The sequence below is a fragment of the Alnus glutinosa genome, chromosome 14, assembly GCF_958979055.1.
Source record: "Alnus glutinosa chromosome 14, dhAlnGlut1.1, whole genome shotgun sequence".
NCBI classification, from domain to species: Eukaryota; Viridiplantae; Streptophyta; class Magnoliopsida; order Fagales; family Betulaceae; genus Alnus; species Alnus glutinosa.
This window is the reverse complement of record NC_084899.1, coordinates 14,625,647-14,642,500: the sequence shown is the minus strand read 5'-3', so window position 1 is coordinate 14,642,500 and position 16,854 is coordinate 14,625,647. Positions and strand designations below refer to the sequence as shown.

The window sequence follows — 16,854 nt, the reverse complement described above, 5'->3', positions numbered from 1 at the left end:
TCTACAAATGCAGAAAGAATACCAGTGTCTAATCATGGATGAGTTCACGCTAGTCAGTATAGTTGGTGCTTGTGCTCGTTTGGGTGCTTTAGCAGTGTTGGGTCAAGTTCATTGGGCAGCAATTGTTATAGGCTTGGAGTTCAATATTATTATTCATAATGCCTTGGTTGATGCTTATGGGAAATGTGGTGACCCTGATACCTCATATTCTATTTTTAGTCGAATGCCGGTGAGGGATGTTGTGTCTTGGACTTCAATGGTTGTTGCTTTTGCTCGGGCATCTAGACTTGATGATGCTTGTCGATTATTTAATCAAATGCCCGTTAAGAACTCTGTCGCTTGGACTGCTTTGGTCGCAGGCTTTACACAAAATGGTCATGGGACTGAAGCATTGGTTCTTTTTTGGCAAATGCTGGAAGAAGGTGTCTGGCCTGGCGCTCATACTTTTGTTAGTGTTTTAAGTGCCTGTGCGGATTTATCACTTGTTCAAAGAGGAAAACAGATTCATGGGCATATCATTCGGAGGAGCACTAGTAGCAACTTGTTTAATGTGTTCGTGTTTAATGCTTTAATTGACATGTATTGCAAGTGTGGAGACATGAAATCTGCTAAAACATTGTTTGATTTGATGCCTGAAAAGGACATAATCTCTTGGAACTCATTAATAACTGGGTTTGCTCAGAATGGGCTTGGGGAGAAGTCACTTGTTCTATTTCAGAGAATGATGGAAGCAAAGATAAAACCAAATCCTGTCACATTTTTGGGGGTGCTGTCTGCCTGCAGCCACACTGGTCTACTATCTGAAGGAATCCGAATTCTTGACTCGATGCAGAAGGATTATGATGTAAATCCAAGACCTGATCACTATGCGATATTGATTGATTTGCTTGGGAGGAAAAGCAGACTCGATATAGCAGTGGAGTTAATTAAGAAAGCTCCTAATGGTTCAGATCATGTGGGGATGTGGGGTGCACTGCTGGGTTCTTGTCGAGTCCATGGGAATTTGGATCTGGCTAGAAGAGCTGCAGAAGCTCTGTTTGAGTTGGAACCCAGCAATGCCGCAAGATATGTTATGCTATCAAACATTTATGCTGCAGCTGGTAGATGGAGTGATGTCGATAGAGTCAGAAGGCTCATGGAAGAGAGAGGTTTGAGGAATGAAGCAGCTTATAGTTGGATTGAGGTGAGGAATGTGAGACATGAGTTTGTAGCCAAAGATAGGGTCCATTGTCACATAGGGGAGATAGTTCAAGTGGTTGGAAAGCTGGTAAATAATATGAAGGATGCTGGATATCAACCTTATATCAACAGCCTTTTTCTTTTAGATGAGTATGATGGCGTTTCTTGATATGATCTTCTTAACTAGGCGAGAATTTGCAAACACATGGATGGATGAATGCCTGCTCAAAAAGATTAAGAATGCAGCATAGCTGGCCAGGGTAGGTTCAGTTTCTCCGTTAGTCCAGCTATGCATCTTTCCATTAAAACCTTTAGCCAATGTCAGAATTCTTTTCAGTATGACCATTGACTACATAAGATAAAGCTCCTGCTGGCATTTACCTCGAGGCTTATTCTGCATCTTGAAACCAACTGCAATTGGAAACCAGTTATCTCTGAATTGGCCATTTATTTGCAATCACGAGTTTTCATTAACCTATACACCACCAAATTTTTGTAAAGTACACAACAGAGTGAAGCCATCTGGTTGCAGCATCTGAGCTACACGCAAAATCTCTGCACTTGATAGGACAAAACTTCTGAATTCTGTTTACCTTACCACCAATAGCAGCTGGGGTTTTTGAATTCTCGGCGTTCTCGCTATAACAAGATGAGCAGATCGCTTGGTATACAGCGGCAAACAGCCAAAAAAGGATACTGTTTCAATGTTTATTAGCCTTCTAGAAGGGCCAGTACACCTTCTGAGGCCATACACACACATATGGTAGGATAGGCACTCCAATGAGGACCAAGTGCACAATGAAGAAGGGAGTTTCTGAAGAATGTCCGTTTCTGTGTCAGCAATAAGTTCTTAGTATATGTAGGATGCAGCCATGAGACTTCTTAAATTCCAGGAGAGAATTTTAGTTGATATTAACTCGAAAGGTATTTATTGTGTGTTAGTTGTCTTTTTTTTTTTTTTTTTTTTTTCCTGTTTTTCCATCTCATGTTCATTGACCTAGCGCCAGTTGCCTCCTTCATTCTTTAGGCTGATACCTATGTTTGCATTCTACAATTTTATGATTAAAGGATAGTGGCTTGACTCTTGAGAGTTAGTAATATATATATGAAATTCTAGCCCCCTTTGCTTTTCTATGAACAAAGCAATAGTTTCTGTACACTAAATATCTTTGTTATTATCTAGCATTTTGATAAATTCTCCCCTTGATTCCCTAAACAAAATCACTTTCTTCGATATTTTCCTCTCTGAACATCGCGTACAATTCCTTGCGCAATAAGTAGTAATTATTGTTTCTATTTTTTTTTTCGTTGGCATATTTTTAACATAAGGTGAAACATATTTATGCCCCAGGGCCCAAAACGCTGCTGTCAAGAGTAGCACACCGGCCTACAGGTTTTTCTTTCTAGGAAATTCCCTGCCTGTAGGATTTTGACGCCTACAGGCTACAAATGCACCATAGAGGGTCTTCAACAATCACTAGTCACCTACCAGAAACTGACATTTCTTGTCGTTTAGTTAGCAGTTAGTAATGGTGGTCCTGTTTGCGGTGGTCCTCTCTTCTATTTAGCTTCCTTCACTCATACATCTCTTCTGTACTTTTTTTTTATTATTTCTAGATAAAAATAAAATAAAAAAAATTAAAGTTTTGTTTGTTTTCGCATAAAATATTTTTTTATATTTTCAGAAAAATTATTTTTCAAGAAAATATTTTCCGCCAAAAATATTTTCTGGCGTTTGGCGCGTACGGAAAATCATAAATATTTTTATATTTTTTTCAATCATATTAACCTATAAAAATTAATTTTTATTCACAACATAAAAATATTAATATTAAAATATTAAAAAAATAACCTAATAATTTGAGTTCCGGCAATGGTCTAGTGAGAGCCTGTAGGTGGTCCGGTGGTGGCTGTTGGTTGCCTCATGGTGGTTCGACAATGGTTCGAAGGTGGCTTAGTGGTAGTACGGCGGTGGCTCGATGGTGGTTCAAGGTGGCTTGGTAGTGGTCCGGGGGTGATCTGGGGGTGGCTTAGTGATGGTTCAGGGTGGCTTAGGAGTGGCTTGGTGATGATCCAGAGGTGGCCCGGTGGTGGTCTGGAGGTGGCTTGGTGGTGGTCTGGAGGTGGCTTGGTGGTGGTTCGGGGTGACTCGGTGGTAGTCCGACAATGGCTTAGGGGTGGTTCAAGAGTGGCTTAGAGGTGGTCTCGGGGTGGTACGAGGTGGTCCGAGGGTGGCTCAGTGGTGGTCCAAGGATCACTTGGTGGTGGTTCAATGGTGGGTAGGTGATGGTTCAAGATGGCTCGATGGTGGTCCTAAGGTAGCTCGGTGGTGGTCCGAAGGTGGCTCGGTAGTAGTCCAAGGGTGGTTCGAGGGTGACTTGGTGGTGGTCCGACAGTGGCTCAGTGGTGGTCCGAGGTGGCTCGGTGAGGCAATCAAGTGTAAATTTGGTTATCGAGAAATAGAGTATCTCGACCATGTTATTTTTGCTAAGGATGTGAAGGCTAATCCACTAAAGATTGAAGGGATGATCAAATGACCTTTACTTAAGTCTCTGAAATCTTTAAGGGGCTTCCTTGCTCTCACGGGCTACTACAGGAAATTCATTAAGGGTTATGGCCAAATTGTAGCCCCTTTGATCTTTACTAAAGAATTATTGTTTTCTGTGGACAACAGAGTCTACTATTGCCTTTCTCCCACTTAAAGAGGCAGTCACTACACCCCATGTTCTTATTTTGCCTGATTTATCCAAAATCTTCACGATTGAGTGTGATGCTTTAGGGGTGGGCATAGGAGTTGTGCTCATACAAGACTTTAGACCACTAGCTTTTTATAGCAAGGCCTTGAAGGGTAAAGCTCTCCACTACTCTACTTATGAGAATGAACTTTTAGCTTTGGTCTCAATAGTTAAAAAATGGAGACCTTACTTATTGGGGCAAACTTTTAAGATCAAAACGGACCATCAAAGTTTGAAATTTTTACTATAACAAACGATTGGTACTCCCACTCAACAAAAATGGATTACTAAACTTCTAGAGTATGACTTCACAATTGAATATAAGATGGAAAGGGATAATGTTGTGGTTGATGCTCTATCTAGGAAAATGGAAGAAATGGTTGTTCCTTTACAGGAAGGGCAAATCATGCTTATTACTTTTCCTAACCCAACCTGGGTTGAGGATATAAAGGACAGTTACTTAACTTGAAAAATGATTTACAAAATTTAGAAATGTAAATTATTTTCTGAAACTATAGAAGCTTTTTGGTCGAACCGAAAATATAAAATGATTTACAAAATTTAGAAATGTAAAATATTTTCCGAAATTATAAAAGTTTTTTTGGTCAAACCGAAAATATTTTCGATTTGACTATTATATTTTGTCATACCAAATACTAAAAAATATGAAAACATTTTCGAGAAAATATTTGACGCTGAAAGAAACGGAGCATAAATAAAAACATGATTTTCCTTCTCCTATATCGATCAAAAGGGTGAAATCCCTCCTCATCCATTCGGCATTGAAAAAAATGGTGGTTTGTTGCAACAAGGATCTTACCTTATCCATTTTAATTGAAATAAAGATGAGTTATTTTATAGTTAAGATTTTATTTTGTTGCATATAACAGTGTATGACTGTCTCTACACCCTAGCCTCATTTTTCACTGAGCAATCATTTAGAAGCCTTAGCTAGTGATCCGAATTGTTTTCCTCTAGAAAATGAAGCTTATCTCCAATCACCTCATTGGCCAACTTTAACCCCTATTATTTTTGAAGTCATATATAATATTCAGAGTTTGCCTCGATTTGATGCCACTCTTGCAGCCCACACCGAAATAGTATTTTACCCACTCCTACATGTACGGTCAGCTGTTGTGTCTCAACACATTTAAGGAAAAACTAGGTAGCCTATGGTCGAATGACATTTCACCATTTTAAATAACGTGACAACATATTCACCATATCACTCACATACACCGTTTGATGTAACAAAATAAATTTTTGACCATAAAATGGGTCCCATGCTTATGTTGATATTGGTCCATGAAACTTTGTGACTGATTCGTGAGGCACTTGTAATGGTAAAGCATCATGGGAGGAAATTAAGGAAGCATGTTCCCAAAGGATCTTCATCAGTCGCCGCACCAAAGACGCATGTTTCATTCGCTCAGGGAAAAATTCAAACATCTCCCATTCTGCTTTAGTGTGAAGCTTGCTCCAGTGAATGTGTGCGTATACGAGTTTCCAAGCACTGTTTCTGGGAGATCAAAATGCGCAACTCGTTTTCCATGTGATTCTGCTCTATTTTTTGGCCCTAAGGTTAAGGTAGGACATTATTTAAGATTTTGTTCAGTCCAATGTTAAAAACATGTTGCCGGTTAACGACGCATTCAAACCAACCTTCATGTGACCACGCTTAAGAAGGCTGTAAATGAGCAGCCGCTCACGAACAGGTTCAAGCTCGGTTCGGATTAGCTTGGCTTATTTATTAAATGAATAGAGTTTGGACAAAAAATTCATTTTAGACTCTACTTATATAGGCTTGTATAAGCTCATTTAACTTCATTTTTATTATTTTTATAATCTTATTTTTAACTTTGTAACATGTTAAGTAAATAAAAAATGAAAAGAAATGTTCTTCTTAATGTAATAAATATAAATTGAATTATTTTATTTGGATATGTTGTAAAATCCAATAAAATAACAAAACAAGATAAAAATATTGCAATATGTGAAACTAGATCTTCAGAAACTATGTCTGATTCTTCTCTATTATTGTATGTCTTTACATACAACTCAATGCTCCATTTTATAGACATGGCATCATAATGAGAAGTGAAGGAATATGAAAGAGTAGTACATGTATTATATGAATGTTATGAAATTCTAAAAGATGACATGAATGTGTAGAATTCCAAGAGATGGAACTAAATGGTCATCCACCAAATGCATGAATGCATTCATAACACTCCTCATTGGATGACCATACATTAAGAATATGCCTCGTTAAAACCATGCCAAGAAAAACCCAGTGGGAATAAACATGTGGCGAAGGAAAAAGTGTACATTATTCTTGTGTGTTGTCATATGCTTTAGGACTGCCTCATTAAAACCTTGTGTTCGTATTTTGGCCTTATTCTGTGTTTGGACAAAATCACTTATGTGTAATGATGCGGTAAACAGGGATTCCACTTTCAGAGTGATGTTAGAAGATTCTGCCTGGGAGTCAGAAGAATTTCAAGTTCCCTGTCAGCCGTCCGGACGATGTGTCATCCCGTTCAGACGCCCATCTGTCTACTGTTCCATCCGTCCGGACGACGTGTCATTCCGTCCGGACATCAGACAGATAAGCATCATCTATCTGGACGACGTGTTTCTTCCGTCCGGACACCTACATCGTATCGAGAAGCTTCTGTGCCAACTTACTCCGTCCGGACGTTTCAGCAGCACGTCCGGACGCCTATCAGTTCTCGAACGGTTCACTGATTCTTTCCAAGTTTCAAGAAAGGGAAGATCAATCAACCGTCCGGACGATGTGGTATCCCGTCCAGACGCGTATCTCCGTAAGGCAAGAATCGCAGTTCAAAATGAACTATCCGGACATCTGACAGCTGTGGTACGGACGCTGGTGCATCGTATATGGTAACTGCCGATTCAACTTCAACCGTCCGGACGTCTCCCCCTCATGGTCCGAACGCACGCGCATCAGATATGGAAATTGCGTGTTGAAGTTTAGCCGTCCGGACGCTCTGGCCCCATGGTCTGGACGGGCGAAGCCTGTTATGGAAATTACTTGCAGCGGATGTGCGTCCGTCCGGACGATCGAGCCATCCTGTCAGGACGATGTTCTTATACAGGAAAGATTTCTCCGCAAAAATTTCTAAAAATCCTGTCGCACAGTTGTCCGTCCGGACAGCCATGGTTCACCGTCCGGACGGCTCCCAGGCATATTTTGCCTGACGCCCATTCTGACCCCCAACCTATAAATAAGGGCCCCTGGGCACTTAGAGCTGCAAGAATTCGGTGTGAATTCCATTAGAGCTCAGAGACGTGATATCTCCTCTGAAGCCGTTTTTCAAGTGTGTTGTGCTGTAAACCGAAGTCTATCTTAGAAGTCGGCTCTAAGGTAAGGAGTTCCATTGAAGACCCCTTCAGGTAGGTGAACCTGGTTGGGAAGCGTTCGTGTTGGGTTACACGTCAGAGATCAAGGTACGACCACTGCATCAGTACATGTGAGTGTTACTGTCTTGTATCTAGCTTTGTCTTCTGAATAGTGGAATTCCTGGGTTTGGCTGCCCCGGAGTGGTTTTTCTCTTAACTGAGTTTCCACTTCGTGAACAAAAATCTTTGTGACATTTACTTTCCGCTGTGCTTTAATTTTTGTTGACACTTGTTGCACACACTTTACTTTTAGAAGTCATTTCAATTTTTCACCTTGTAAAGAAAAACCCAATGGGAAAAACCTTAGTGAAGGACAAAGAGTACAATCATCATAATCTTTTTACTCCCCCTCATTAGTATGACGAACTTCAATTATTTATGATGAAAGATCCTTAGGTCGTCGCATTCCAATGTTATTTACCAGTTCTTAAATGTTGAAATTGGTAATGTTTTGGTAAATAAATCTGTCAAATTGTCACTTGATCGTATCTACTTCACATCAATATCATTGCTCTTCTAGAGTTCATGTGTATAAAAGAATTTCGGTGAAATGTGTTTTGTTCTATCAACTTTAATATATCATCCTCTGATCTGTGTGATACAAGCAACATTATTTTCATATAATATTGTCGGGCTATCTTTGATTGTGGATAAACCACACTTTTCTCGAATGTGTTGAATTACTGATCTTAGCCATATGCATTCCCGACTTACTTCATGAATCGCAATAATCTTTGAGTGATTTGAAGAAGTAGCAACAAGTGTTTGATTGACAGATCTCCATGAAATAGTAGTACTTCTACATGTAAATAGATATTTTGTTTGAGATCTACCTTTATGCAGATTAGAAAGAAAACTCGCATCTGCATATCCAGCTAACTATGAATTTGAACCTTTTGAATAAAATAATCTCATGTCAGTTGTTTCACGAATATAATGTAGAACATGTTTGACCCCATTCCAATGCCTTCGAGTTGGTGCAGAACTGTATCTTGCTACTAAATTAACTAAAAATGCTATATCAAGTCGTGTGCAATTTGCAAGATACATCAGAGCACCAATTACACTAAGATATGGTACTTCAGGACTAAGAATTTCTTCGTCATCTTCTCGAGAGGGAAAATTGTCTTTTTTCACATCAAGTGATCGAACAACTATTGGAGTGCTCAAAGGATGAGCTTTCTCCATGTAAAAGTGCTTCAAAATTTTTCTGTGTATGTTGACTGATAAACAAGAATTCTATTTGGAAAATGTTCAATCTGTAAGTCAAGACAAAATTTTGTCTTTCCAAGATCTTTTATCTCAAACTCATTTTTTAAATAAGTGGCAGTTTTTGTGAGTTCTTCTGGAGTTCCAACAAGATTTAAATCATCTACATAAACTGCAATGATAGCAAATTCAGATTATGATTTTTTAATGAAAAAACGCATGGACAAATTGGATTATTCTCAAATCCTTCTTTCAATAGATATTCACTAAGACGATTGTACCACATGCGTCTAGATTGCGTTAACCCATATAAAGATCTTTGTAACTTGATAGAATAAATACTTCAGGATTTGAAATTATATGCTTCAGGCATTTTGTATATATTATTATCAAGTGACCCATATAAATATGTTGTAACCACATCCATTAAACGCATATCCAAACTTTTTTAACTACCAAGCTAATCAAAAATCTAAATGTACTTGTATCCACTATAGGGGAATATGTTTCTTCATAATTAATACCAGGTTTCTACAAGAAACTTTGTGCTACAAGCAGGGAAGGAGGGAGGGGGGGCTGGCAGGGGCCATGCCCCCCCCCCCCCCCCCCCCCCAAATTTCCTAAAAAAAAAAATTTATAAGGTGGAAAAAAATAAAAATTTTAAGAAATTAAAAAATATAAGATAAAAATAAAAATCTAGTTTACTTGGCCCCTACCAAAAAAATTTTTTTTGGCCATTGGCTCCTGGCCATAAGAACTTCTGGCTCCGCCCCTAGCTACAAGTCTTGCTTTGTATCTCACAATTTCATTTTTCTTATTACGTTTTCGTACAAATAACCATAGGTATCCAATAGGCGATACACTTTCAGGTGTTTGGACTACAGGTCCAAATACTTCACGTTTTGCTAGTGAGTTCAATTCTGCCTGAATTGTTTCCTTTCACATTGGCCAATCATTTCTACGTTGACATTTTTCGGCGAATTGTGGTTCGATATCATCATTACTTATGGTAATGTTAAATGCAACTTTAAATGAAAATATGTTGTCGACAACAATTTTATTTCTATCCAATATTTCTCCTGTACTTATATAATTTATTGAGACTTCATTATTTTTAGGTACCTGTTCCTCTAAGGTGGAGCAATTGGAACATATACAGTACAACCAAAAATGCGAAAATAAAAAATGTGGTTGATCTCAACTAATGATGCAGCATGTAATATTGCATGTCTCCAAGTAAAAACAATAAATTTTCTTTTCATAAACAAATGTAGAACAATTAACAGAAGTCGTTTAATAAACAATTAAGCTAAATCATGTTGAGTATGAGTAAGAGCAACATGATGTTCAACATTAATACCGATTAACATGCAATAGTCATAAAAATGTTTGAGATGTAAATTCACCAGCATTATTCATCCGAATAGATTGAATTGGATAATCAGGAAATTGTGTCTGCAATCTAATTATTTGGGCAAGAAGTGTAGCAAATGCAACATTATGAGTAGAAAGTAGGCAAACATGTGACTATCTAGTTGATGCATCTATTAAAACCATAAAATATTTAAATGGCTCACATGGAGAGTGAATCGACCCACATATATCCTCTTGAATTCATTGTAAAAATGATGGAGATTCAACAATTACCTTAGAAGGGGATTGTTTTATAACAAGTTTACCTTGAAAGCATGCAGCACAAGGATAATCACTTGGTAAAAGAATTTTCTAGTTTTTTAAGGGATGCCCATGAGAGTTCTCAATTATTTGACGCATCATAATTGTACTTGAATGTCCAAGACAATCATGCCAAAGCGTAAACATATTTGGATTAGAACACTTCTGGTGCATCACAACATGTGATTCAATTGTTCTTATTGTTGTATAATACATCATGGAAAAAGAAAACATGCAATTTTTTCAATATGAGCTTTTGGCCCGAAATTATTGAAGTAATATAAAGATATTCGTCACTGTCTTCATTATTAGTTTCAACATGATAACCATTTAGAAGAATATCCTTAAAACTGATTAAATTTCTTCTAGAATTAGAAGAATACAAAGCATTATCAATACAAAAATTTGTTCATTTTGGCAATACGATATTTGCTCCTTTAGAGCCTTCAATTAGGTTTGATGAACTTGATATTGTATTGCCACTAGCTTTGTTTAATATTAAATTTTGTAAATTTTTCTTATGTTGAATCATGTATCAGCATGACTCATGCCTCCAAAATATATATTAAATGTCATTACTCAAAAAGAAGAGAACAAAATATAAATAAAGTTGACAATGTAAACATAATGTGATTAAGACATAATGAAAACATATTAATTGAATAAACATAATAATTACCAATCAAAAGATCAGCTTTTCTGTTAAAGTCTACAAAAATATTAGAAACATTAAGATGAGTGATACCTTCTCCATTTAGAATATGAAGTAAAATCGAAGGAAAAGAACAGTATGACTCAATTAAGTTTGATAAACCTGATATTGTATTGCCATTAGCTTTGTTTAATATTAAATTTTGAAAATTTTTCTTAGGGAAAAATACAATTTAACCTCCCAAACTATCAAAACCTTGCACTTTGGCCCCCCAAACTACCAAAGCTTGCACTTTGACCCCCCAAACTACCAAAACCTTTGAAAAATGCACATTTTGCCAAAATATCCCCATAATACCCCTGCCACTTGTCATTTTTCAATTAAAAAATTCAAAAAAAAATTCAAAAATTCAAAATTCAAAAAATAAAAAAAACTAAAATTTATTTCTTATTTTTATTTTTATTTTTTTAAAAAGATGGGTGTTTGGGCTGACATTATTTTCCAACCGCGACCCGATCTTCCCAACACCCCTCCGGTCACCATCCATTTGCAATTTTGTGATGACTGATTTTATACCTCAGCTCGACGAGTTCTGATTCACAATCATAAGCTCATTGATTTCGGCCGAGCTCGAGCTCAAGCTCGCCCCGCTCTGAAAAATATCCTCCACCTGAGAAAAAAGCTTGTGATCTTTGAACCCCAGGTAGCTATTGGCCAACGTTTTGAATGCCAAAAAATCATAAAGATGAAAATGGATATGAACATCAACAAATAAGCTCACGGCCGTTGATTTCTCCGTCCGAAACCAATCGAGGTCTTCCACAACGATGATAGACTTGTTCGTTGTTTGTAACAAAGCAAAATTCATATTGGAATTATTCATAACCTTCGAAAGATCAATATCATAAATATCAAATGATAGAAAATTAGCCATGTCCACGTTCGGAGAGCCGAGGATGAGTTTTTAGAGCTGCAGGCGTGCATCGTGCCCAACGACGATGCTGGAAAGAAGCAATACGTCCTTCAGTCGATCGTAATATTTTTTAAAAAATAAAAAATAAAATTTAGTTTTTTTTTTATTACTTTTTTTGAATTTTTTTTTAATTTTTTTTTTAATTAATGACACGTAGCATGGGTATTATGGAGATATTTTGCCAAAATGGGCATTTTTCAAAGGTTTGGTAGTTGGGAGGGGCCAGAGTGCAAGTCTTAGTAGTTTGGGAGACCATCCAAAAAAAGGGCAGTGGTTTAAGGGGCTAAATTGTATTTTTTTTTTCCTTTTTCTTATCTTGAATTATTGTATCAAAATGACTCATGCCTCCAAAATATATATTAAATTTCATTACTCAAAAACAAAAGAAAAAAATACAAATAAAGTTAACAATGTAAACATAATGTGATTAAGACATAATGAAAACATATTAATTGTGTAGACATAATAATCATCAATCAAAATATCAGCTTTTTTGTTAGAGTCTACAAAGAAATTAGAAACATTAAGATGAGTGATACCCTCTCCATTTAGAATATCAAGAAAAATCGGAGGATCTAAAGGGTCACTGTGATTAGCAAAATTCATTTCAATCATGTTTTCTTTCTCCTTTATGGAGGCTTTATAAAGGTCTACCAAATGTTTAGGCGTACGACAGGTACACGACCAATGTCCTTTCATACTACACTTGTAGCATTTATCTTCATAGTTCTTTGTAGGTTTATTCTGTAAACATTTGTTTTTATTTTGTTTCGCCTCAGTGTGGTTCCACTTCTGGTGGTAAGGAGTATTTCTTTTATAAAAATTATGAGTACGTTCCCCTTGACCTCTATAATTTTTTTTACCACGTCCACAACCACGATTTCCTTTATTACCATGAAATAAGGTTCCATTTGCTTCAGGAAATGGTGTAGAACCCGTTGGATGAGATTGGTGATTTTTCATTAATAGCTCATTGTTTTGCTCAGCCACTAGAAGACAAGATATTAGTTTAAAATATCTTGTGAAATTATGTTCTCGATATTGCTGCTGCAGGAGCACATTCGAGGCATAAAATGTGGTATATGTTTTTTCTAACATATTCACATCAGTGACTTTTTCTCTACACAATTTTAATTGTGAGCGGATTTTAAAAAGTCCAACTTTAAGTGCATCCAACCATAATGAGCTTTTTGGAGGATAACTGTCTTCTGGCACTCATATCTCTCCCTCAAACTATTCCACAAGGTCAATGGATCTTTTATTGGAAGGTACTCCATTTTTTTTTTTTAATTTATCATGCAGATGATGACGAAGAAAAATCATTGCTATAACGCGATCGTGCTGGGATGCTTGATTTTCTTTTTTAATAGCATTTCCAAAATTCATAACATCAATATTCATAGCATTATAATGATAACACTTTAGTTCATATTAATCTCACACGGATCATAAGATTCATGTGTTATAATATGATTCTTAAAACATTAACAATGAATTACTAAATCTTAAAGAGACTTACAATGAATTAAGAATATTCCACAGATAGTTTTTTGATGTTGAAGATCAAAAGAACACAATAACTGGCTAGAGATTTGTGCTGATAACGTGTTGTAAAATCCAATAAAATAACAAGACAAGATAAATATATTGCAATATGTGAAACTAGTTCTTCATAAATTATGTATGATTCTTCTCAATTATTGTGTGTCTTTACATACAACTCAATACTCCCTTTTATAGACATGGAATCATAATGGGAGGTTAAGGAATATGAAAGAGTAGTATATGAATTAAAATGCTATATTAATGTATTAGATGAATGTTATGGAATTCTAAAAGATGACATAAATGTGTAGAATTCCATGAGATAGAATTAAATGGTCATCCACCAAATGCATGAATTCATTCATAACATGATATAAATATATTTGCATTTGTGTGAATATGAGTGAGTTTTTATGTGTATGTATATAAATGTGTGTGCATATGAATGTATATATATACTATAAGATAAACATATAATTTAGATTAGAATATTAAGGATTTGAGTTAATTTCTCTAATTACTCAAATAATAAATCTGAACCATAACTAAATAACTAATAATTAGTATTAATTTTATTTTTTTAAAAAATATTAAACAATCATGACATTTACTTTATATATGAAATTACTAAATTAATTAAATAGCTCGTGAACAAGCTCAAGCTTATTCGAAAAATAAATGAACAGATTATCTAATTCCATGATAAGCTCGAGCTCGGCTCGTGTTCGAAAAAAACTTAAACATTCAATACTCAGCTCGGCTTGACTCAATTACAATCCTAACAGTGCTTACTGATTGATGATCCTTTGAATTGTAGAACATCATTGAACTGTATTATATCATTTGTATTTTAAGGAAAACTAATTCTTTTATGCTTTGTTTGTTTCGGCGTAAAATGTTTTCTAAAAAATGTTTTTAGCATTTTTCTGTATTTGGTGAGAGCGAAAATAATGGTCAACGGAAATCATTTTTAGTTTGACCGTAAAAACCTCTTTAATTTTTGGAAAACGATTTACGGTTTTGATTTTCTAAATTTAAACTCTTCATTACACGTTTGTGGGAATTCACCACCGCCAGGCATTAGAGTTTGTCGGTAGCCAACTCTACTGCTGAAGATCCTCGAATTTTGGTATCCGATTGCTAGAATCCAGCAACCGCCGCCAGAATCCGGCCGGTGCCGAAATCTAGTCTGCCGGAATCTAGCGACGTTGCCGGATTCCAGCGGATCAGATTTCGGCTGGACGTCGCCGGATTCCGTTTTACGCAGTTGATAATTTTTTCGTACGAGCCAAACGCTGAAAAATATTTTCAAGAAAATTATTTTTTTCTGAAAAATGATTTCGTTAAAAATATTTTACGATGGAAAACATTTTAGGTTGAAACAAACGGAGTATCAGTTTTGAACAAATGGGAGCTACAGATAACGATGAAAAAGAAAATGGACTGAAAGTCTCGAGGCATTAAAGAAAATTGAATTTAGTTTCTTCAACAAGTTTTCTTATTGGAAAACCTTGAAGAAGACAAGCGGTGGAAAATTGGACGTTGGACCGTTTACTTGTCCCTCCCATCTTAGACGGCAGTGACTTTAAAATGCTTCTCATTAATTCACTCTTTTGAAGAAGACAACATTGACTAATCTTCCCTTTGATACCCACTCTCTCTCTCTCTCTCTCTCTCTCTCTCTCTCTCTCTCTCAAAACCACAATCTAATTTCTCTTTTCACTCTCCTCTAGTTCCTCAAACCATGCAAGGATTAATCACTCATGACAGTAAAGAAGATGCAGAGTTCCATTTCTGGGGTGCACGTAATACCTTATATTATGAGGAGCTCAGTGATCGATTAGGTGGCAGTGAAGCAAGCCTTTTTGAAGAAAGCTTTGGAGCTTACTCGCCAACCTTATGGAAAGGAAAGACCTCAAAAAATGATAATCATGGAGATTATGAATCTCATCCTTTGCTCCCCCACAACCACCACTACTCCACCAATCTTTCCCCCACGTCAAGCAGAAGGGCAATTGCGGAAGGTAGGAGGCAGCTTATGGAAATGATTCAAGACATGCCCGAGTCTTGTTATGAGCTCTCTCTAAAAGATATTGTTGAAGAGGCAGCTGCGATCGAAGATTCCGGCTTTCATTCCAAAATTAAGAAGCAAAAGAAGGGGCGTCAGATGTCGAGGATTTCAAGCATGGACACTGAAACTTTCCTGCTCAAGATGTTCTTTCCAACATGTCTATCTTTAAAGAAGAAAGCAAAGGCAGGAGGAGACTGCTCGAAAGTGTCTCCAGCTCCAAGGCCATCTTCAGAGGGTGCCAAGCATGATATCGACAGGGAATGGTGGATGAGCAGGTTTTTTCTTGGAGGAGAGAACAAAAGAAGTCGAGGGAATAGCATGATTGGAAGCACCAGCAGTAGCAGGTGTTTGTTTAATTTGAAACTAATTCAAAAGAATAGATATCTTATTTTCCAAACGCCAAGAGCAAGATTTAAGCAGTTCATCTTTTTTCACGCAGCCACGAGGATGCCAATTTCATACCTGGTTGCTGGTCCTTCTTCCACACCAAGAAAAACAAAGCCAAGAGACAGAGAGGATGCGTCGTGGGAATGAAATGCAATTGAAGAAGTTCTGGTGGGAGCATGAATGTGGTGGCCAATGAAATTTCAGGGTCCAAAATGAACGTTTACTACCACTCTTGTTATTGCTTCTGGGCCTGTTACCTGTTAGCTGTAATATAATCAATATATCCAGCGGAAGGTAAAAAAAACTACTATGCATAGTTTGCGCTGCACTATTCATGGAGCTTAATATTTGTCTGAATCATCAACCGCCAAATGTATTCCCCCTCCCATCATTCCAAAGCCTATATGACCTAGTCTTTTCAAATGTTATGAAGGACCACGCCATATAGACTTTAAGGGAATAGACGGATGATGTATATCATTACCCATTAACTATTATATAATTAGATATCCCAACCTGAAACATGGATTAAACGTAGATTGGGTACCAAATGGATGTAAAGCCTTATTGAGTGGGAACACAGTTTAAGTTCCCAGTATGCTCTGTTTATTACCTTGTTCCACGTGGTTTTTCTTGTATACTTTCAGTGTACTTAGGAGCGCTTTTACGTTTTTAATAAGATCAGTTTATTACTTATCAAAAGAGAGAGAGAGCTTTTGATGCCTTTTCTTGCTCACATTCACGGCATTGCATCACCAAAAAATTGGCTCATCTTTCACACTCATTACATGAAAATGCACGTCTGTATGCATTCCATAAGAGTAACGCTTCAGGCATAGCTCTTCAAAGTGTTCAGTAACTCCACCCTTTAATGTGTGGACTGTAGGCGCCCCTCCAAAGTACAGGGAGCATAGCCTGCTCACTGGAGAAGGCAAGGTCCTTACTATTACCCAACAGCTAACAAGACAGCCCTCCAAAGTACAGGGAGCATACCTGCTCACTGGAG

At 36.9% G+C, this 16,854-nt stretch overlaps 2 protein-coding genes across 2 annotated transcripts in view; both read left to right on the top strand.

Annotated features, from left to right (window-relative positions):
* LOC133857369 (pentatricopeptide repeat-containing protein At2g21090-like) overlaps positions 1-2,290 on the top strand; it is a 2,796-nt gene extending 506 nt beyond the window's left edge. The window contains exon 1 of the mRNA XM_062292616.1: positions 1-2,290. This exon is cut by the window's left edge and continues 506 nt beyond it. Coding sequence (XP_062148600.1) covers positions 1-1,348 — 1,348 coding nt within the window. The 3' untranslated portion in view covers positions 1,349-2,290.
* Positions 2,291-15,018: 12,728 nt separating this feature from the next.
* Positions 15,019-16,457, top strand: LOC133857371 (uncharacterized). Its single transcript, XM_062292622.1, has 2 exons — positions 15,019-15,805; positions 15,901-16,457. The coding sequence occupies exons 1-2, from the start codon at positions 15,135-15,137 to the stop codon at positions 16,004-16,006; spliced, it is 777 nt and encodes a 258-aa protein (XP_062148606.1). The 5' UTR covers positions 15,019-15,134; the 3' UTR covers positions 16,007-16,457.
* The last annotated feature ends 397 nt before the right edge of the window (positions 16,458-16,854 follow it).

What these genes read in the sequence shown, in the direction of transcription:
- LOC133857371 (XM_062292622.1), top strand. Translation starts at nt 15,135, where the DNA reads ATGCAAGGATTAATCACTCATGACAGTAAAGAAGATGCAGAGTTCCAT. An exon ending in GGAAGCACCAGCAGTAGCAG is followed by an intron (nt 15,806 to 15,900) that starts GTGTTTGTTTAA and finishes TTTTTCACGCAG; the next exon opens with CCACGAGGATGCCAATTTCA.